This window comes from Tripterygium wilfordii, chromosome 5, assembly GCF_013401445.1.
Source record: "Tripterygium wilfordii isolate XIE 37 chromosome 5, ASM1340144v1, whole genome shotgun sequence".
Taxonomy (NCBI): Eukaryota; Viridiplantae; Streptophyta; class Magnoliopsida; order Celastrales; family Celastraceae; genus Tripterygium; species Tripterygium wilfordii.
The window spans coordinates 1,566,784-1,587,377 of record NC_052236.1 but is presented as its reverse complement, the minus strand read 5'-3'; the positions used below and the strand labels follow the sequence as shown (position 1 = coordinate 1,587,377).

The 20,594-nt window shown below is 37.5% G+C and overlaps 3 protein-coding genes across 4 annotated transcripts; 2 read left to right on the top strand and 1 right to left on the bottom strand.

The window, feature by feature from the left end:
- Positions 1 to 303: 303 nt before the first annotated feature.
- LOC119998994 (translation initiation factor eIF-2B subunit delta-like) lies at positions 304 to 5,072 on the bottom strand. The gene is made up of 7 exons (XM_038846481.1): positions 4,585 to 5,072; positions 3,306 to 3,428; positions 2,516 to 2,880; positions 1,463 to 2,207; positions 1,265 to 1,361; positions 1,129 to 1,183; positions 304 to 704 (listed from the first exon to the last, which is right to left on the bottom strand). Exons 1-7 carry the CDS (start codon positions 5,009 to 5,011, stop codon positions 642 to 644), a joined length of 1,875 nt encoding a protein of 624 aa, XP_038702409.1. The 5' UTR covers positions 5,012 to 5,072; the 3' UTR covers positions 304 to 641.
- Positions 5,073 to 9,588: 4,516 nt separating this feature from the next.
- On the top strand, positions 9,589 to 13,338 carry LOC119998307 (lipoyl synthase, chloroplastic). Of its 2 annotated transcripts, none has more exons than XM_038845603.1 (8): positions 9,589 to 10,084; positions 10,194 to 10,357; positions 10,829 to 10,919; positions 11,039 to 11,196; positions 11,644 to 11,815; positions 12,218 to 12,328; positions 12,727 to 12,815; positions 12,978 to 13,338. In XM_038845603.1, the coding sequence occupies exons 1-7, from the start codon at positions 9,737 to 9,739 to the stop codon at positions 12,805 to 12,807; spliced, it is 1,125 nt and encodes a 374-aa protein (XP_038701531.1). In that variant the 5' UTR covers positions 9,589 to 9,736; the 3' UTR covers positions 12,808 to 12,815; positions 12,978 to 13,338. The 2 variants fall into 2 exon arrangements, with proteins under 2 accessions (XP_038701531.1, XP_038701532.1); XM_038845604.1 differs by having other exon boundaries at positions 9,737 to 10,084; positions 13,075 to 13,338.
- A 2,444-nt stretch (positions 13,339 to 15,782) lies between these two features.
- Positions 15,783 to 19,202, top strand: LOC119998233 (alpha-galactosidase 1-like). The gene is made up of 15 exons (XM_038845498.1): positions 15,783 to 16,030; positions 16,579 to 16,637; positions 16,726 to 16,782; positions 16,895 to 16,929; positions 17,012 to 17,115; positions 17,205 to 17,280; positions 17,412 to 17,470; positions 17,550 to 17,615; positions 17,714 to 17,797; positions 17,901 to 17,965; positions 18,066 to 18,148; positions 18,242 to 18,332; positions 18,449 to 18,498; positions 18,584 to 18,724; positions 18,849 to 19,202. Exons 1-15 carry the CDS (start codon positions 15,864 to 15,866, stop codon positions 18,939 to 18,941), a joined length of 1,230 nt encoding a protein of 409 aa, XP_038701426.1. The 5' UTR covers positions 15,783 to 15,863; the 3' UTR covers positions 18,942 to 19,202.
- Positions 19,203 to 20,594: the final 1,392 nt, after the last annotated feature.

The window sequence follows — 20,594 nt, the reverse complement described above, 5'->3', positions numbered from 1 at the left end:
TTAGTTGGCTTATAAGCAGGTATTAGCGAGTTAATATGAATTTTTTTCCTTCTCTGTTGTGTTTCTTCGTGCTTTCTGTAACTCTTCTTCTACCTTCCACCGCCATATTCATTCAATTGCAAGGTCTAGGTTTGAACCGACATATTCATCCCTTTTCAAGGTCTAGGTTTGAAAGGGTTTATCACAAGATCTCCTGATTAGTGTGACGGAGATATACGTTCCTTTAAATCTGCTAAAACTGGTCGACTTTGTGGCTTTTGCATTATAAGTTTATAACTGCTGCAGGGATCACTAACACTGATGTTTTACGAAATTAAAACAAAGATTCTCTTCTCATACAAAAATTTCAAGCAGGTAGAGTTGCATTCATACATTCAGCAAAAGATGCTGTCTAAAACAGATCTCTGACTCGCATACAGGAAATTGTTACATGGAGAATGATGGGTCACAAAATCTGCTTGGAGAGGCGAGAAAACGCACTCTTCACCGAGCAGGCACAAAGGAAAAAAGACAAATTCATAACCAATCCAAAAAAAAAAGACCAAAAGCAATCAGGACCACAATATCAGCTTGAATTAGCTGGTGAAATGAAAGTGCAGGCAAAACTTTGCAGAAGCCTCCACGATACGTTGGCAAGCCATCTACATCCATATGTGTTCTCCCCTGTATTCTCGCACAATTACTGGCACGCTTGTAGAGGGAACCTGAATGAGGCAGACGATGTTGGAGTCAGGAATAGTAAAGCATTATATGTGCAAAATATTACTTCCAGGGGCAATTAAAGAAACTGTCAGGCTTAGGGGGTCTAGGGTTGACAAGGCTGAAGCAAAGAACAGTCCATAAACAAATACTGGAAGAAGCAGCTTAAAAAGAAATTTGCCAAAGCAACACTTAATATTTAGAGCTTCCTCACTGTTCTCGTCAGTCCATGAATCTGCTTGAGAGTTGAGACCGCAAATCGCCAAGTTTGCAAGTTAGAAATAATAGGATACAATCATACAATGCAAAACAAGATTTTCATTGTCTTGCAATTCACTTTACAAGGCCCAAAATACAAAGAGCAAAAAGCCAAATATATTCCAAAAAGCAAAGTCAACTAGTTTATTTATTAATCATGATATAGCTTACCATGCCGTAATCTGTAATAATCATTGAAACATAATCCGAAGGCATTGCGTCGTACCTGTCAACAAACAACATACACAATGTATGGTCAGTTGGGAAACTAGCAACTTCAGTAGCGTTTAAATCACAAAAAAGTTACATGAGATTCAGAAGCTGCAGATTTTCACTGTTGGCCCAATGATCCAAGACATTGATATCCCGGCTACCATAAACCTTTGAAATGGCATCTGGATCACCTGCAAGAAAGTAGTAACACACTTGCAGAGTTACATCATCAGCGAAGTAGCCAAGTCACAAGAACCACTCCTTAAATTGAGTAATAGCTAAAACTGCATACCAAGCTCATTGGAGCATATTGAATCAAGCTGTACCCTTTCGTGAAACTTATACGCTTCACAACAGACTAAGACTGGGACACGGAATGCATCGGCAACCATAGCAATGCTTGCAGTCCCAACTCTTGAGAAGACTGTCCCATTAGTCAATACGGATGCAGCACCAAGAAAAACACGAGTAACCTCGTGCATGATGTAAGAGACAGCATTTATATGAGTATAAGTACAGCTAAGACCTCTTCCAACCAACCTACGAAGTAAAAGTTTCCCTTCAAGCTTTGGACGAGAGTCCACCACCACAACACGAAACTGTTTGCCGAGCTCATGGGCGTGCAATAGTAACATTTCAACAGCCGAGGATAACCCATATGTAAGCAGCACATCACCATCATTGATCTTTGTGACAGCATGTTTGACTATCACCTTATCTGCAAGTATGATCTTCTCATTTATAAAACGTTCAATATCCAAATGAAGAGAAGCTTTCGATTCTGATTCAGATAGAGTCAAGGGTAACTTCGCAATGCTATTCTTCAAAAACCTAATTGCATTCCCCATGCTGATTGAAAGTGGCCGACACTGAATAAAGAAAGAAACATAACAACTAACTTTTGCAGTTAAGTCTCTGGAAAGTGTCTTTTCTGAAGGAGTGGAGTAGTCTTTAATAACCTCTTGGAATGCTTGCAGCATTGCAACACAACGAGCATTGCCACCACATATATCTCCTGACAGATACTGTAGTCCAACCTGAAAACAAGAAACCATGAGAAAAAGTATGCTCATGTCCAGCCATTCACATAATTAATAATGGCTTATACATTTTGATAACCCTGCCCACTCCCTGTCATTTAGCTAAAGATGTCAATCACGGCATGGATTCTGTGAGTTATTCAAACTGAACCAGACAATGGTAGGCTCATAGCCAATACCACATGGTTTGGGCAAGAGTCGGCCAAAAGTCCAAAGGATTAATTGCGCTAGCTTATACATTTCTAAATCTAACTTCAAGGCATAACAAATAAAAAACCCCTAAGCAGTTGCACACACATGAATACCTTGCAGACAGCTGGATGCATGGGCTCAAGCTGGAAGAACTTTGCTTCGAGATCAGGAAGCTGTGTTCCTAGCTCATACTGAGGCAAATGCCTGAACAATTCTACTCTGTTCCTAGCTTCAGTTTGTTTTACAACAGCACGCTTTTTTGCCTTTTCTACCCGACTTGTATCGTCATATTGCATGCGTGGATGAGGTACATCTTTCTTTCTATCTTTTTCAGAGGGGCGATCAATTCCCTTCTTCTCAGGAGTAGCAACTGGGCCACTGTCATTCTTCTGGGAAACGATCTTTGAGGGTTTAGCTGACTTTACATTGGCTGAAGTCACCACACCAGACGCAGTAGTGGGTGCCTTGCTCCCCTTAGCTGATATCCGTGACCAAAGGGAATAGGATTAATGATAAGCAGAATAGGAAATACAAAATGCAAAATAAAAGAAAAAGAAAAACTAAAGAGCATCAGATGGTGCTGGGCTTTATTGTAAAGTCAGCACTCAGCAGCCATCAATGCAACAAACACAAATTCTACATATGAAGCATGCTAGACAATAAAATGAAGTAAAAAAGAAAAGGCAAGTATGGAAGAGCCAGTCTAGAGAGCGACTCGGTTTCCCACAATTTTTTCCATCCCTCTGTGTAAATAACCTAATATTAGTTCACAGTGGAGGAATGGCAAATAATCTTTATAAGCAGTTGAGAATTGAGATAATTGATCCCATATTAACTTAAAGGACCCCGGTGAAGGTGTGCCAGTAGTCATAAGTCTGAAGAAAAAATAACAATTTTTTCCACCTTTTGCAGCTCGTTGAGCCTCCTGAAGCGCCCGCCTCTCAGCTTTAGAGGTCCTCTCTTTCAAGGACTTTGAAGTTGTGGTTCGGTCAAGCTGCACTTCAACTGATGCACTGACAGCCTTTTCTGCAAACCATATCTTCAGAAATTTAACGTTTTTATTCTTGAAGAAATTATTAGCAGCACCGAAACATAAATATATAGCTTGTACTGCCTATATCTTACAAAGTGCGCCACTACTTCTTAACGTGATAAGTTGAACCTCTTTCCAGTCAGAGGTAAAAGTGCTACTTGTATCCAATAAATTGTCACATAAACAAATCAAACTCACTTGATAAATATGTCCATTGAGATTCTACCATTACCAAGGCCTCATATACCACACAAGAAATTCAACAACATTGAAACACATTTAAAATTAACCAAATGTAGTTTTAATCAGCCCCAACAATTCTTTCCTTTACTCCACCAAAAATGTACACCAACTAGTTCACAAGATACGTACAGCCAACCCAAACAGACATCAATATTCTGTCAAAATCATTGATGTAAAAAAAGGAATAAAAAACAAAGAAATAAAATGGTTGCTTTGATTATAATGCTGGAGGGGATCATATTCGACAAGCAGTCCATATGTTTGGTATGAATTACGAGAGACAATGATGTAGTCAAGGATTTAGTTTTCTTTATTGCACCTTTAGGATCGCATTAGACTTATTCTAGGTGCAACACTAAATGTTTCATATTCCAAAGTGCATGAACAAAAGTTAAGCTTCATAAATGAAACTAGCAATCAAATGCACTTCCACCCTTGATACACAAGACAATAGCTAGCTTAAGATTGGGATAAAAAAAAATGGAATAAGAATATCCAATGATGTAAAGTCTGCTGAAAATGTTAAGATATGTATATTTTTAAGCTGGTAAGGCCATGTAAGTGTACTCATTTTCTTTTATAGATACTAATGCAATGAACATCGAATATTTTGTAATCTCAATAGACAATGATTTTTTTGCTCTATTCAATACAAATAAGCTTCTAAAACTTCAGACAATCCATTGACAACAAATCCTTGTTTTCTGGTTAGGATTTCGATAATAGGAAAATATAAAAACTAAATTCACAAAATTATGCTGATACGAATTTTTAACTAACACACAATTTCCAATTTCATTCCCTTACATACATCTTCATATGATCATATCTACGCACAAAAATACATTCGCACAAGTGTAACATGCATATAGTCCAATAGCAAGTTTCTGCATATAAGAAAGATACCAGGATGCAAGTTCACCACTGAAACGGTAGTCAACCCACTTGCTGGAACACTACTCGAAGCAAAAGCTGGGGATCTCTTTGATCGGCCAGGTGACGCCCCTAGGTCATCCGAAAGCTCCGGGTTTCGGGCTCTCCCAGAGGGGGAGGTGCCCGGGAGTAATTCGGAAGCATTATAACTGCCCACAGCCAACGAGTCCACGGCGGCAGCAGCCATCGAAGATCGCCTGACAGGGGAGGACGAAAGGGTGTCGGACGGGTGGCGGGGCGGCGGAATCATGACAGGAGAAAGGGACTTCCCGACCGATGGGGATGAGGAAAGATCGGCGAAGGGAGCAGAGGAGGGGAGCATTTGGCCGGTGCCAGTAAAGAACCCGACTCGCCGGACCTTCGGGTCGATGACGGAGCGCGGGGCGCGTCGCGGGTCCATTCGGGGGTGCAAGGGGAGTGAGCTCTGACTAGTTGGGCATTCATTAGAATTCAAAGCTTATCTGGAGTCATGGCCACGTCATACTACTGGATGACGTAAAATAAAATTGTCCTTTTGGTTCTTGATAAAGAAAAAAGACTAAACCATACTTTATGTTTTGAAATTAGCAAGGTTTTGAAAACCGGATCGGACCGGCCGGTCGGACCGGTGACAGGACATTTGTCCGGTCCGGTTGGGGTGTCAGAATCGGTAATTTATGAATCGAGATATTTTCGGTTGAACCGACCGGTTCTTCTGTTGAACCGGTTAGAATCGGGTCGATTTTGACCGGTTTGGTTCATTTATTAAAGTTAATAAAATATTTTTGAATTTTGTTATTTATATGGTTTGAACTCATGACCTTTTGTTCATTAAAAAAAGCTTTAAGCACTAGGTTATGAAACTTTCTTTGTTTAAAATGATACTTTATTTGGATATATTCTATTTTTAGGAAGTTTTCTTATATATTATATACATATAATATAGATATATATATAAATAATTCATTACTTTAGAATCGATTCAAACTCGGTTTGAACCCCGATTGAATCTTTAAACCGTAAACTGAAGAGTTTTTTGATTTGATGATCGGTCCAGTTTTAAAAACCTTGGAAATTACACGTCTTTCTCGTTTTTGTCTTTAAAATTTACTTTAAATATCCTTATGTTATAAAGACCTATCCAAACCTGTCCCGATTTCGTTATTCTGAAGAGAGTAGGAAATTACACATGTGGCAACCGAAACTACACAGTTACATTTCAACGAACATAAATAAATTTAACCATTTTCACCTCAATTTTTTTCCAAAAACCCCCTAATCAAAGACACTTTTTTATCTTATTCTTCCAAAGTCCAAACACAAGTTTGACAGCAACAACGAAGCTCAACAAATTCGCCATATTTATTCGAAATCAGTAACTTCCTCTTCTCCTGCAGCCACATTGGAGCTCGGACTGAGTAAAGAACTTTGACCAATTCAAGAACAATCTCCATTCAAGAACTGGGAAAAGAATTGTCTCCCCACTCCCACGATTTAGCTAATAAAGAAAAGAGTGGAGAGGTAGAAAAAGACAAATTAAGGAGAGTTTATCAAAACTCAAACCACAAACCTCCATGATTTAAATTCACTCACAAACCCTACTCCCACGATTTAGGCAATAAAGAAAGAAGAGGAAGGGGATTTTTATTTTGAAATTTAGGGCTTTTTTTGGTAAACATGAAGTCAAGAAAATCATGCAGAAAATTGACGGTACCCCATTTCGAAAAAACAAAAGATCTACAGATTTTGCACCCATATAATTGAAGAGAGGCCATAAGAAAAACTGTCGTTCGTCTACGAAGAACTCGGAAGAAGAAGAAAGGTTTTTTTAAAAAAATTAGGTATTGTTGATGAGTTGGCATTTTAAATGATCTGGATTTTTTTCTTATAAAAAATTACACGTGTATGCTAATTTGTCATTCCAATTGCCACGCAGGCAATTTATGTCAACTACACAGTCGGAAAATGGGCCTTGGGACACAATTGGGTTGGTTTTTGTAACATTAAGGATATTTAGGGTAAATTTTAAACTTTAATGATAGAAACAAGAAAAACGTACAACTTCAAGGATATAAAGTATGGTTTAGCCAAAGAATAAATCAATCAGTAGGGTGGAAAATAAATCGATTTCTAGATCAATTTTAGATTGGTTATAAGAGTACGTGTTTATGAAGCATATACACGTCGAGACCCTAATTCTAATTGGATTTTGGACGTACTTAGTTAACCAAATCCAAATTGATTTAAATTCAAATAAGTAAATTGGACAATAAATTAATTCAATTTAAGATTTGGACAAGTATAAATTAGACAAAATTGATGTGTTTTGTCCCGGATTCTAATTTAAAAAAAAAAAAACAAAATTTGTATTTGAATCCAGATTTCGTATATATTAAGCTTGATTTAATTCAAACTAGATAAATTCTTACCCGGATAGTATTTTGTCACCCCTGTCAATCAATCAGATTGCTGATTCTCTAGTTCATCTTCTGATCCGGTTCTGATAAACCTCAGCTCACATGGATTGAGCTTGAACCCCATAGCCGTAACAGGCTCAGCTGAGCTAAACTAATGCGGTCGCCACCACAATGTGTCTTGGACATGGCTTTTGTTGCTTTTACTTGCGCCGCTGCTTCTTCTCTGCTTGCGCGACCCAAAATTCCCCAACTACCCTTCTCACCACTACTGCAACTGATACAAAACATAGAAGACTCTTGATTCTTGCGCCGGCGGCAGCCAAGAATTACACGACAAACGCCGTCCCAGTTTAAAACGACAACAAGAAGAAAGAAGAGAGTGAGGAGGTTGAGGGGAGGAGGAGTTGCCGCGGATTCAGGAGAAGCCGCTAGACCTGGTGGAGTTCACTAGCTCCGCCCACACAGTCTATCCCCGGTCCTCGAGTGGACACAGTTCCTTGGCTTGGATTCTCGCTCGACCATTGACTTATGCTGGAATCACAGTCGTTATTGCCTTTGTTAAGACAATCAAGACGTTGAATTCTCCCAGACAAAAGCACAATAGATTGGTATTCTTATTTGCTCCGACCTTTGTTTATTTGTTTATGGTTTCTTTATAATTCGTTTTCTAAGTTGAAGAAATATCCCAATTTTCTTAGAAAATTTAGAATTGTTTCCATGTCTTAGGTGAATCTTCTGCAATTTCCACATCAATCCTGGTTAATATTCAAACCGAATTCATTCTCTTCAGCTCAATACAACATTTGTATTGAGAAAATGATCCTATCTCTACCACTCGAACACATGACCTCTTAGAGATGAGAAAGTGAGTGGACGTACGTACGGCCTCGATTGGATTTCTTCCCGACAATATGATGCATTTTGTAGTCATGAGGCCCAAGGTGGATTATTCCAAGTAGCAAGAAAGCCCAAGCCCAATCAGCCTAGGAGCGACAAAGCCTATTGCTTCTCTATGGTGAAGATTGCTTAAAAGAAGGGCTGGAAGTGAGTTTGTGGAGATTGGATATTGTGTGAACTTTTGTTCTTAGTTTGTTCTTTATTTCTTCGAGTTCTCTACCCTCTCCACAAGTGTTTGATCGATGTTTGGAGTTATCCCCGTTGGTTTGTAATTTTCTTCCTTTCTTGATTGTGTAAGCACCCTAGTATTGTATTTACATGTATTAGTATTGTATTTACATGTATTAGGAACTATGAATAGGTTGGTGTTTGTTGGATATTAATTATATATGGTGGGTTTTGGTCTGATATTGGATATGTTGTCTTGATTATGGTACTTAGGCGTGGTTGTAATGTGATGAATACCCGCCACACGGGATGGGGGCCCAAGTCTAGCATAACAAGTTTGGGCATAACTCTCTATTGAAAACCCAGGTTGACAATAGGAGGTTTGTCCTCTCTTATAAGTTAGACTCCAAACCCACCCAGGTTGACAATAGGAGGTTTGTCCTCCCTTATAAGTTAGACTCCAAACCCACCATCTTCCGATGTGGGATTCTCATCAATCCTTTCCCCTTGGGAGCATGCACGAGGATTCTCATCAATCCTTTCCCCTTGGGAGCATGCACGTCCTCGTGCATGGCCTTGGACGTACCATTTCGGCATACGACCCACTTACCTCCCCAAGCCTTGTGAGCCAGGGTCACGTAGCCTTGCCAGGTCCAGTGGATCTAGGGCTTTCCCAGTTACTTGTAACGGTCTCTTTCTTTCTCTTTTTTTAAGAACCTTTTTTTCTCTTTTCCAACCCCTCGTGCATGGCCTTGGACGTACCATTTCGGCATACGACCCACTTACCTCCCCAAGCCTTGTGAGCCAGGGTCACGTAGCCTTGCCAGGTCCAGTGGATCTAGGGCTTTCCCAGTTACTTGTAACGGTCTCTTTCTTTCTCTTTTTTTAAGAACCTTTTTTTCTCTTTTCCAACCCGCCCACAATGGACACGGCCCACTATCTGCTAACCCAACTCCACAAAGGAATGGGCTCCGGGGCAGGCGCGCCTACTATAATGTAGGCCCACGGACCTGCACGCAGGTGCGTGCGCTCTCAATGAGAGCACCAATGATGAATACCCGCCACACGGGATGGGAGCCCAAGTCTAGCATAACAAGTTTAGGCCTAACTCTCTATTGAAAACCCAGGTTGACAATAGGAGGTTTGTCCTCCCTTATAAGCTAGACTTCAAACCCACTATCTTCCGATGTGGGATTCTCATCATAGTGTAGGAACACTTGGGTTATCTTTCATTTGTGTTGAAGTATTGGTGGCAATTTTATTGATGATGCACATAAATTGTTCGTGACACGATTGAATGCTCTAAAACTGTTTTAGTGGTAAAAGTTTAGTAAAAAAAAAAATTCGGATTCAACTTGAAATATTTAATTTTTCAATGACCAAAATGAAAAATGAAATATTGGGTATCTTTTGGTGAGCAAAAGTTTACTTAACCCTAATTTGTTAATTTGAATTATTATTATGCTTTGTCACAAATTTATATATGGAGTTTTTTTTTTTTTGTTCATATGGAGGTATGGTTGATTAGATTAGCTGAACTACCAAGACAAAATTAAAAAAGTTATTGAATTTATTATGGACGGAGATTTCAAAAAGCCCTCTCATGAATTTCTTGTAAGCGAGAGGGAAATTAATCGCTTCTTCTCAATTTTCATTCCTCCAAAATGATTAACCAATCTCTTACAATTTCAAATCCTTCGATTTCATTCGCAGTCCCCAAATCTCCCCTGAGAAAAACGATACGATGTGAATCGTCCCCGAATATCGTCAATGTGTCGTCGTCGTCGAAGCCGTTACCGGCGGCCGGGGAACTGATGGAGTCGGGAGAGAAGAAGGTGCCTTATCCGGGAGGAATGGGTCCGTTCACAGGCAGAGATCCCAACGTGAAGAAGCCTGCGTGGCTAAGGCAGAAAGCGCCTCAGGGACACAAGTTTCAGGAGGTCAAGGACTCTCTCTCGCACCTGAAACTCAACACCGTCTGCGAGGAAGCACAGTGCCCCAACATAGGAGAGGTCTCTCAACGCTATTTTTTAAAAAATTTCAGGTTTTTCTTTGCGTGTTGTTCGCTTTTGATTCTCATGTTTATTCAAAATCTTTTGAATTACCTTTTTGAGACGGCAGTGTTGGAATGGAGGCGGCGATGGTATTGCGACTGCGACGATCATGCTTCTGGGGGATACTTGTACTCGCGGTTGTAGATTTTGTGCTGTCAAAACCAGCAGAAACCCTGGACCACCTGACCCAATGGAACCCCAAAACACTGCTACGGCCATTGCAAGTTGGGGGTATCTTCTCTTCTGTATTTACTAGTAATTTTGACTAAAATATTCTTCCAATCCCTCATTTGTTTTTGTGTTGAAAAAATGAATCCTATTTTTGTGAAGAAGGCTTTCCTGGCGCAGTAGAGGAAGTGATGATCTAAAGACTGTTTATTTCACGAAGAATGATTATAAGTCGTTTTAATTATCTGTTTCGAATCCTTGCTTCTTACTTTATGTTTTCTCTGTAGATTGAAACACTGATAAGGATATTGTATATTGTTATCTTGTGCCTGTTTGTCTCATAGTGATTGCAAGAGTTGCTATTTCTTTCTGATTGTAATACTTCTTTTTCTCAAGTCATAAGTTTGTGAGCTTGCTTTTTAGTAGGAATGCATATCAAATACATCCCATCCCTTTGCTTTTGTCCTACGAATGCTCATTGTTTAGAAATGTTTAAATTATATAGTTTCACATTCATGCTTTACGGTTTTGTAGGGTAGATTATATTGTTCTGACGAGTGTAGATCGTGATGATCTACCTGATGGTGGAAGTGGACATTTTGCTCAGACTGTCAAAGCTATGAAGGTCCATATTTCTCTTCATATAGCACCGAATTATATTCAACACTGCTTATATATCGCAATGCAAAACATATTGGGCGGATTTGACAAAATTGATCAGACAATGTATTTCTATTACTGTAGGAGCTCAAGCCTGAGATAATGGTAGAGTGTTTAACTTCCGATTTTCGAGGTGATTTAAAGGCTGTAGAAACTTTGGTACACTCAGGATTAGATGTCTTTGCTCACAATGTTGAAACTGTGAAGCGACTCCAGCGAATTGTCAGAGATCCTCGGGCTGGGTGAGTTGATTTTGAAATGAACTGAATGCTGCTATGCTTTAATACTTGGTTCTAGTGATTTAAATCTGAAGTGAACTAGCTTTCTTTATGCCATTCAATTTTTTTATTAGCAGATAGTGTAGTATGGTGTATCGATGCTTGAGAGTTATTTTATGCATACTAAAATCCTAAACTAAGAATTTGACTGAATTCATTCTGTGTAACGCTGAAGTAATTTTTGTGCAAAACAAACCTAATCGAAGTATATTGATAAGTTGAGAGTAAAATATTTTGTTTACTAAAACAGGGGTGGTAAAACTCATTGCAGGAATGATGAGGTTAGCAACATGACTTAACTATTTTTTTTGAGTTAGGTCGCAGGAATTAATTTTCAAGGCTTGAACTGTCCTCCAAATGTTCTTGTAATGCTACTTATGGTTCTAATTTGTAGTTGTAATTGTAATGCAGGTACGAACAAAGTTTATCTGTTCTAAAACATGCTAAGGTCAGCAAGGTGGGGATGATAACAAAAACTTCTATAATGTTGGGCCTAGGAGAAACCGACGATGAGTTGAAGGAAGCCATGGCCGATTTAAGGGCCATAGATGTTGACATTCTGACGCTGGGACAATATCTTCAGGTATAGTAATAGTAGTGTGCTAATTTGAAATCTGAAACGTTCCATTTAGCCTGTGGTGGTTTTTTTTATTTTTCATTTTTATATTGAGACTTCAGAGTCTCTTAAGAGAGAGAATCATTTTAGCCTTACACTTCCCAGCTTGGGGTTTACAGATATGGTTTGGTTGGTTCTTCTGTATGTTTATATCTAGACGGTGGTTACTCCCTTGCTTTCCTTCCCCTTTTAAGAGAACAATATGAGAAAGTAGCTGGACTAGTATTCTACACTCTTTTACTTTACATACTGCAATATCAATGTAGCCAAAAGTATTTCAAGCATGCTAGATCAGGCATTCCCCCAGTCGTATTACTCATAAGTGATAGTGCCCATCAGCTGAAGTTGTCTCTTTTGTTTCTGCTGCAGCCAACTCCATTACATTTGACTGTCAAGGAGTACGTTACCCCTGAGAAATTCGTCTTCTGGAAGGAGTACGGAGAGTCTATTGGATTTCGATATGTCGCCAGTGGTCCCCTGGTAAAGCTCTTTCTGAACTCTTACTCTTTAATTTACTAGAGCCATTTGTTTATTGTTAGTGTTTATGCTCACTTAGATGATAATTTATTTTGGAATACACAAGCTGATAGATATTGTATGGGAATAAGATCTACACATATCTTGCCTATTCCCTACCTTACCCACTGTGAGAGCCTTGTGCACTGGCGTTGTTTACTACTACACTACAAGCTGATAGATTTAAATGGGTTTGATGAGATCATTATCCTGCATTCCTGCTATATTAAAGCCTTTTCATAGTTGACCAAATTGAGCATTGGCTGTCCATGGGTTTTGCTCTGCTACTAATACTATACTTATAGTACTTTATTGACATGGTAAAAGAAGCTCACAAGATCTTCTTCATGCATTTTTCTCAGGTTCGTTCCTCATACAGGGCAGGGGAGCTATTTGTTCAAACAATGGTAAAAGAAAGGGCAAACACAGCATCTCCGTTGTAGGAGCAGAGGTAGTCCTAAATCATTTTAGAACACTTCATAAGATCTATTATATCCATTTCATGGACGATCCGTGAATAGCTTCTCTCCACTAATTTAACTATGAAAAGGGAGGCTAAACAAAATGAGAACAGTGATTTTATTTCATTATGTATTCTTCTTCTGCATATCAGAGTTCGAATACATGAAGTAGAGATTGATTGATGGCACCCAGCTGAATACCCTTGCCGAGTCAGTCATGAAACAGGCTTAAGTGCATACATTTTGCAGGCACGAGGATCCACATTGGTTGTCAATTTTCCCCGATATGGCGTGGCAAGAGTGTGATGCTGGAATCAGGTAATGAAATGATAAGCTGAGTCTTATTTTGTTGAGAGACTCGTGGGAGTTTATTTAGTGATTTTTCAAGTGAAACTATAGTTGTGAAATGGCCTTAAACTTTGTTCAATTTATTAATACTGTAGCTATACTGTTCATCGTATACTGCTTCTATAATTATATATACAAATTAGTTGCAAATTCTCTATTTATGTATGATATTATTATATACTAAGTTAGACTTTCCATTTTGTGTCAAAAAAAAGAACTTCAAACTTGGTGTTTTAATGGTGTGATGAGGTTATGAGAATCTCCCACATCGGAAGATGGTGTGACTATGCCACGTGATACATTATAAGATATTATGACCGCAACATATGTTTTTTTTTTTCTTTTATTAAGAAACAATCTATTTATAATTTTGGAAAAAAATAACGCAATTTAAGTTAGAATTGATGCGACATGTTTTTTTTTTTTTATTCATTACTTTTTGGATCAGTCGCAATCTTCCCAACTATACCAATGAATTTTTTCATGGAAATGTGTAAAAGATACTAGTTGCACCTAAAAATAATCAGATACAATCGGAATCCCAATAAAAATACAAAAATAAATTGAATTGCATGGCACAATCCAAATATTAAACTAGCAAGAAAATGAAATATAAAAATTTCGAATTGATTCTGAACATAAAAATGAACGGCTCAGATGCAAATACACGAAATTCTTAAATAACAATATGTATAAAATATAAATTGATAGGTCATTTCTTGTCACGTATGTTACCTATTGAATAAAGTACAAAAACCTATACCTATACAAGTGAGAAAGATCGATTTACCCACATACAGTGAAATATACTTGTTTAATTCAATGCTCACACTCAGCAGTTTCGGTGTTGCTTTCCACACAGATTTTAACCTTATCTTTCTTGTCGCTAGCATGATCAAGTTTAGAGCAGTGTAATTAATCATATTGTTTTCTAAAACAAAATGTGGCATTAAATGATGAGATTTTTCCTATTCTATGGATTTGGACTTTGAAGTATCTATCATTAGTAAAAGAAGCACTTGGCTTAGTAATTTTTTCATTTACTAAAACTCTAGTAGTTGGGAAAAGTTTGAGTTTATACTGAGAATTTCACCATGTAAGTTTGTCATTTGATGATTTAATATGAGATTAAATTGGGACCGCTAGACCCGTGCACAAAAAAATAACGAGCCATGCATTTTAGACATGAATCACATGATTGAAATTTAATAAAAGGAAAAGGGGACAAAAAAAAGACAAGAGGGAAAAGAAAGAAAGTTAGGGTTGGACCGTGTAATAAAGTTAGGCAACAAAGACATAGATTGAGATTTAATAATTGCCAAATCAAGGACCACAACAATTGGTCGTTCCTTCTAGCTTTGGTCTTTTTTTTTTTATTCTTCTTCTTATTTTCAATTTCTTTTTTATTATGTTTGGATGTGGTACACTCGTGCAAAGATTGATGGACATGCATGCTAGGTATAACATTATATTATTTTATTTTATTTTATTTTCAAAACAAGAGAGGCTACGAACCCTAATCATTAAATGATACAAATCACTCTTACCACTTCAATTATTGACTCAGGTTTGATAACATTATATTCCTTCTAGATGTTTGACTAAACATAATAATATCATGACTTGTGAGTTAAAGAAATAAAGACGTACTTGCAAACTTTGACCCGGATCTCCACTTGACAAAGATTTCTCTCTTATCTGCTAGTGCATGGCTTCACTCCCAACCATATATTCTCTTGAAACTCATATCTCCCATCCTAAATGATTTGTTTTCCCGGAATGATTTTAGTTTTTACAAATTAACATACTAAATATTACTATAATTATAAAAACTTATAAAAAAAAATACTATATAATATGATATAATATTTTTATTATTATATTTTATTAACTATGAATTGAAATTATATATTTATCTAACTCAACTCGACACAACCTACGGGACTAAACCTTCCAACCCACCTCTGTAGAGAAGGAATTGATAATTAGAGTTGAAAGGGTGTAGATTGTGTTTTTTAGAAGAAAAAAACACACAAAAAAGGATGTATTTATAATTGTTATGTTTTTTATCGGAGATTTGTTTGTTTAGATTGAAAGGTAATTAGTTAAGTGGATGGTGCAAATATTACTCATCCATAATGTAACATAATTTTAGGAAACAATTGTGACCCAATTTCTAACTAAAATAATTATTAAGTTGCAAATTAATAGCCTGATTGGTCAAGTTGTCTGTCCGTCCAAGACCTAGAGGTTCAGGGTTCTATTCTCATAAGGGGGTTTGAGATTGGGTAGTTTTTCATCTGTTGTGGTGGCCTTCATACCCCTCGAACATAGCTTAGTGTGTGTGGTCTGTGGCCTTTCAAAAAAAAAAACTAAAATAATTATAACCCCCAATCCGACGTCATGCAATGTCAATAATCTGTGTCCTTCCTTCTTATCTTGCTTACAAAATCCCATATATAATAAACTTCTTCAGTTTCTATCCTGCTGAAATTGTACCAACAACGGAATATTCCTTCTCCAAGGGGCCTTTTGGTAAAACCAAACAGGGACTACCACGTGCAGTCTCTATATAATTTTATATATATATATATGTATATATACACACTATTGCTAGTCACTCCTCAGTTCTCCAGTGCGTAAAGTCACTTCCCTTATCTGCAGAGCAGGGAAAGGTATTGTATTCAGAGATGGAGAGAAATAGTAGTTTTAGTGTTCATATTTCACTGGTGGTGATTTTGTTGGTGATGGGTGTTGGTGATGCATTATCACCATTATCAAGCAAGTACAATTACTTGGAAGAGCAATCCAGGAGGAATCTGCTGTCTAATGGTCTTGGGATGACACCTCCCATGGGGTAATAATAATGTCTCCTCTTATTCAATTCAATTTCGCTACTTTTGCTTACTCTGCTTCTCTTGATTTTGGGTCTGGTTCGATCAGATCAATCTATTGTTTTTGGGTCAAATCAGACACTGCTCTTGTGGGATTGAAATACAAGAACTTGTTTATATGCATTCTGATTCTCTTAAGTTGGTTTTGATCTATTTATCTGAATTTTATTCTTTTTCTTTTGTTAGCCATACCCTCATCTTTTCTTTTTGGTCCTGTTTAATTGCTTTCCGAAATCGAAAACGATAAAGATCCCAGCACTTTGGTATCCAGTTATTCTGAGTTGGACTCACAAGGTTCAAGTGAATTCACGGGCTACGTTAATGTGACAACGGGATACTAGTTGCTGGGATTCCTATCATTACTGTTCCAATTTATTGGCAGGAAACCATTATCCTTCACATAAATGGTTCTTTAATTGTTAGTTTAATAATATATGTGGAATTTGTTTCCTTGCATGGTGAACTATTGTGGGGTTAAGCAGATTTTAATTACTCTATTTTATATATGTAGGTGGAACAGTTGGAATCATTTTAATTGCAAAATTAATGAGAAAATCATCAAAAAGACTGGTATGTTTTATTATAGCATTTGATGTTCTCTGAATTTTTTTTTTTCATAAGCAATTCACTAATGTCCTTGGCTTTGTGTGGGTAACAGCGGATGCTATTGTTTCCACTGGTCTTTCCAAACTCGGATACAACTATGTTAATATAGGTTTGTTGTGTTACTACATTATATAAGTATATAACAAGTTTTTGTTTTTTTCTCTTGAAAAATTTGACAATAGAGTAGCCTAATTTATTGTAATATTTTTTTTTCTCTGTAGATGATTGCTGGGCCGAGATTTATCGTGATGAAAAGGTATATATTTTCTTTTCAAATGTAGCTAATATTTAGTATCTCCCATAGTAGTTGTACTGAAGTCTGCATTTTTTAATTTCAGGGCAATCTAATACCAAAGAAGTCGACGTTTCCATCTGGAATGAAAGCTTTGGCAGACTATGTTCATAGCAAGGGCCTTAAGCTTGGAATTTATTCTGATGCAGGGTAACTTCGTTAGCAATGATGTCACTCGATTTTTTTCATTTGATCCTTTATCATACTAAGGAAAGAATGTGTCTTTCTGTGTTTTTCAGGTATTTCACTTGTGCCAAAACGATGCCTGGTTCACTTGGTCATGAAGAACAAGATGCAAGCACTTTTGCTTCATGGGTATGTAGTTTACTGCTATCTTTGTTCACCTATAATGTTACTTTATATATAATTTGCAAGATTGCTGTTTACATAATGATTCTGTTGATGGCCCGAAACCTAAATCTTATGACAATACACTTTGTTTGCAGGGTATTGATTACTTGAAGTATGATAACTGTAACAATGATGGAACCAAGCCAACTGTTAGGTACTCAAAAGTCACAGTTACTCCATTGGTATCCAGATATTCTGGCATCTGTACACTGAACATTCCATCTTTTGTGCAGATATCCAGTCATGACCCGAGCTTTGATGAAGGCAGGACGACCAATCTTCTTCTCACTTTGTGAATGGTACTATGACATTTCAAACTATATTGTTTTCTAGTCTTTTTTTTTCCGACTCATCAGCTTCTGATTATACTTAAGAGTTACACTCTTTGCTTTGTTAGGGGAGATCTGCACCCTGCTTTGTGGGGTGCTAAGGTAGGAAACAGCTGGAGAACAACCAATGACATTTCTGATACATGGGAAAGGTAAATTGAATTCATTCAACCTGTTCATCTATCATGTATGAATGTTTATGATCTTATCGACTAACAGGCTGAAAATACTCATAAATCATATGCTATTTTACAGTATGGTCTCTAGAGCAGACATGAATGAGGTTTATGCTGAGCTTGCAAGGCCCGGTGGTTGGAACGGTTAGTAATTCCCTGTCAGGGATGAGTGTGTTAATGCAAATGAACTTTTGACAGATCTATAATATTATTTGAACTTGTTTTGGTTGTTTCTGTGAAATAGATCCTGATATGCTTGAGGTGGGAAATGGCGGAATGACGAAAGATGAATACATTGTACACTTTAGTATCTGGGCCATTTCCAAGGTATTATTGACAATATCTTCCTTATTCACATCCTTTGAGTGAATGCAATGCATACTCTCGGGTTCTGTTTCTTTACATCGGGACATTTTGCAGGCTCCTCTTCTCCTCGGTTGTGATGTGAGTAACATTACAAAAGAGACAATGGATATTGTCGCCAATAAAGAGGTTATTGCTGTTAATCAAGGTGATTACATCCATTAATTCGGCTTTGATCACGTTTACAGTTTTTGGACAATCGGAAACGTTGCAGGCACGAGTGTCAATAAGGTTCTAATTTCATGTTTTTGACATTTTGTTTAGATTCACTTGGCATTCAAGCTAAGAAGGTTAGAATGGAAGGAGATCTTGAGGTATGGTTGAACATTTAATATTCTCCATTTTATGTTATGTTTTCTTTCTTGAAGAAATTTTGTACATTTATTTGTGGTTGGATAGGTCTGGGCAGGGCCTCTTACAGGCTATAGAGTAGCTCTCCTCCTTGTGAACCGAGGTCCTGGGCGTAACACCATTACAGCTGAATGGGATGACATTGGTATTCCGCCCAAAAGCGTCGTGGAAGCAAGAGATCTTTGGGAGGTATTTTCTTTTTTCTTTTTTCTCAGAAGCTGCAGCAGTCTTTATTCTGTTCATGAATGTTAAATCTTTATTCCATATAGCATTCTTAGTAATCTGCTGATATATGCATATGCGTTTTGCACAGCACAAGACACTGGAGACACAGTTTGTGGATAACCTGACGGCCACCGTTGATTCTCATGCCTGCAAAATGTACATCTTGAAACCTATTTCGTAGAATTCATCGCGCCCGTAAGATTTAAACTATCTGTTGGACATGTTACTGGATATCTGTTTTTGCAATAAGGTTTACATTCTTCGCCACGCGCGTTCATGAATTTGATGAACGATGCGTGAAGTTGGAGTGTCCGGTGTCCCGGGGTTAACCTGGATTGCCGCATGCTTCTTGTAAGTAGTTGCTGCAAATTGAGCAAGAGTCTTTCCACTCTGTCTTGTTTTTAACATTCTCATTCTCCATAATGATGTTTGTGGCACCTAATTGATCAGCAGCAATTACAAATTTACAATCACACAATTTATCAGCAAGTTTAATCAAGCAGACTTGATTGGATGTTGTGCAATAGCATATCCAGTTTCACACATCATAAAGACAAGAACACATAAAAAAAACTCAATATGGGAACATATATATGTAAATGCTTAGTTGTGAATCACTGAATCTACTAAGTATGGTGGTGGAAAGAGTTTTGCATGCTAGGGTTTTGCAATAAAGGGTCTGTTGAAGCAAATCTTTAATGGTGAATCTACTTTGATAGATGGCCTCAGATGCTCATTCTACTTTGGTGTCTGCTTGGCAATTGACAAGTGCATTGCAGTCCGAATACTCCAACAATATTATCCTCTTTGGGCATGAGTCCGTAAAACTTTGATTCTTTCAATCATCTCACTTAACAGTAATTGAGTCCATAAATTAACAGTATTTCAGCTCATAAAGCAAACGTGTTGTTGAAGTGAGAGGAAATGCGTTTTGCTTATTAGTCATTTGGTTAGGTTATGTCAGTTCGATGTGAGATTATAGTCTTGAGTCTTGACAATCAAATTGTTGATATCCCACTTGTGCCTACTATCAGATGAGATGGTACAGTCTTGTGTCTATCAAGCAATGGAGAGTCTCTATATATCTATCTATATACTATATATAAAGTGGGTGAGGCAAGGTGGCTTGCCGACACCTGTCCTATATTTTTTTGAAAGTGACATAAAGTGGGTGAGGCAAGGTTTTTGAGTGATATGAAGTGGGTGAGGCAAGGTGGTTTGCCGACACCTGTCCTATATCTTTTTGAGTGAGATTTGATTGGGATTTAATGAATTGGTGGAGGGTAGTTTAGACTTTTCAAAAGTGGGATTTTTTCGGGATGTATGTAGCTAAAGTTTGAGGTAAAATTCATGTCCTGAGAACATTGAGTTGCGTCATCGGCGCAATAAGCATGCTTGCTATTATTGCATGATATCTGGTTACAAAGCTCGATAATTTGGTTTGAACTCTCAGTGCAATCATATTATAGTAGAAACTGATTCATCATTATCCAACTTAATTATATATATGATAAACATAATTACTATCTAATTAAGTCCCTTGGAAATTGTAAAATGTTGAAAATTTTATGACTTATTTTTCAATCTACTAAATAGTACTAAAAATTAAGGAAGAAAAGCTTGCTTGTAGTTTGCAGAGGATAATCATTTTGTTGTACAAGAATTAATTCATTGTTTGGATCATTATATATCAATTTGTTAGGCAGAGGCATGCTCTCGAATCCCCAAATATCAGTGTTATACTTTCACAAACTCCTTTAAGTAACATACGATATTTATTTTTTTTTATAAGAAAACCCTTTTATAAAGTTTACCCGGGGCTCCCGAAAGCTCA

Bases quoted from the DNA above. Each gene is read 5' to 3' on its own strand.
- LOC119998994 (XM_038846481.1), bottom strand. From the start codon at position 5,011: ATGGACCCGCGACGCGCCCCGCGCTCCGTCATCGACCCGAAGGTCCGG. The intron at 3,429-4,584 runs GTATCTTTCTTA...TATGGTTTGCAG, and splicing joins AGTGGTGAACTTGCATCCTG to AAAAGGCTGTCAGTGCATCA. The intron at 1,184-1,264 runs GTAACTTTTTTG...GTTTGTTGACAG, and splicing joins CTGCAGCTTCTGAATCTCAT to GTACGACGCAATGCCTTCGG.
- LOC119998307 (XM_038845603.1), top strand. From the start codon at position 9,737: ATGATTAACCAATCTCTTACAATTTCAAATCCTTCGATTTCATTCGCA. The intron at 11,197-11,643 runs GTGAGTTGATTT...ATTGTAATGCAG, and splicing joins GTCAGAGATCCTCGGGCTGG to GTACGAACAAAGTTTATCTG. The intron at 11,816-12,217 runs GTATAGTAATAG...TTTCTGCTGCAG, and splicing joins CGCTGGGACAATATCTTCAG to CCAACTCCATTACATTTGAC.
- LOC119998233 (XM_038845498.1), top strand. From the start codon at position 15,864: ATGGAGAGAAATAGTAGTTTTAGTGTTCATATTTCACTGGTGGTGATT. The intron at 16,930-17,011 runs GTATATATTTTC...TTTTAATTTCAG, and splicing joins AGATTTATCGTGATGAAAAG to GGCAATCTAATACCAAAGAA. The intron at 17,471-17,549 runs GTACTCAAAAGT...TCTTTTGTGCAG, and splicing joins GGAACCAAGCCAACTGTTAG to ATATCCAGTCATGACCCGAG.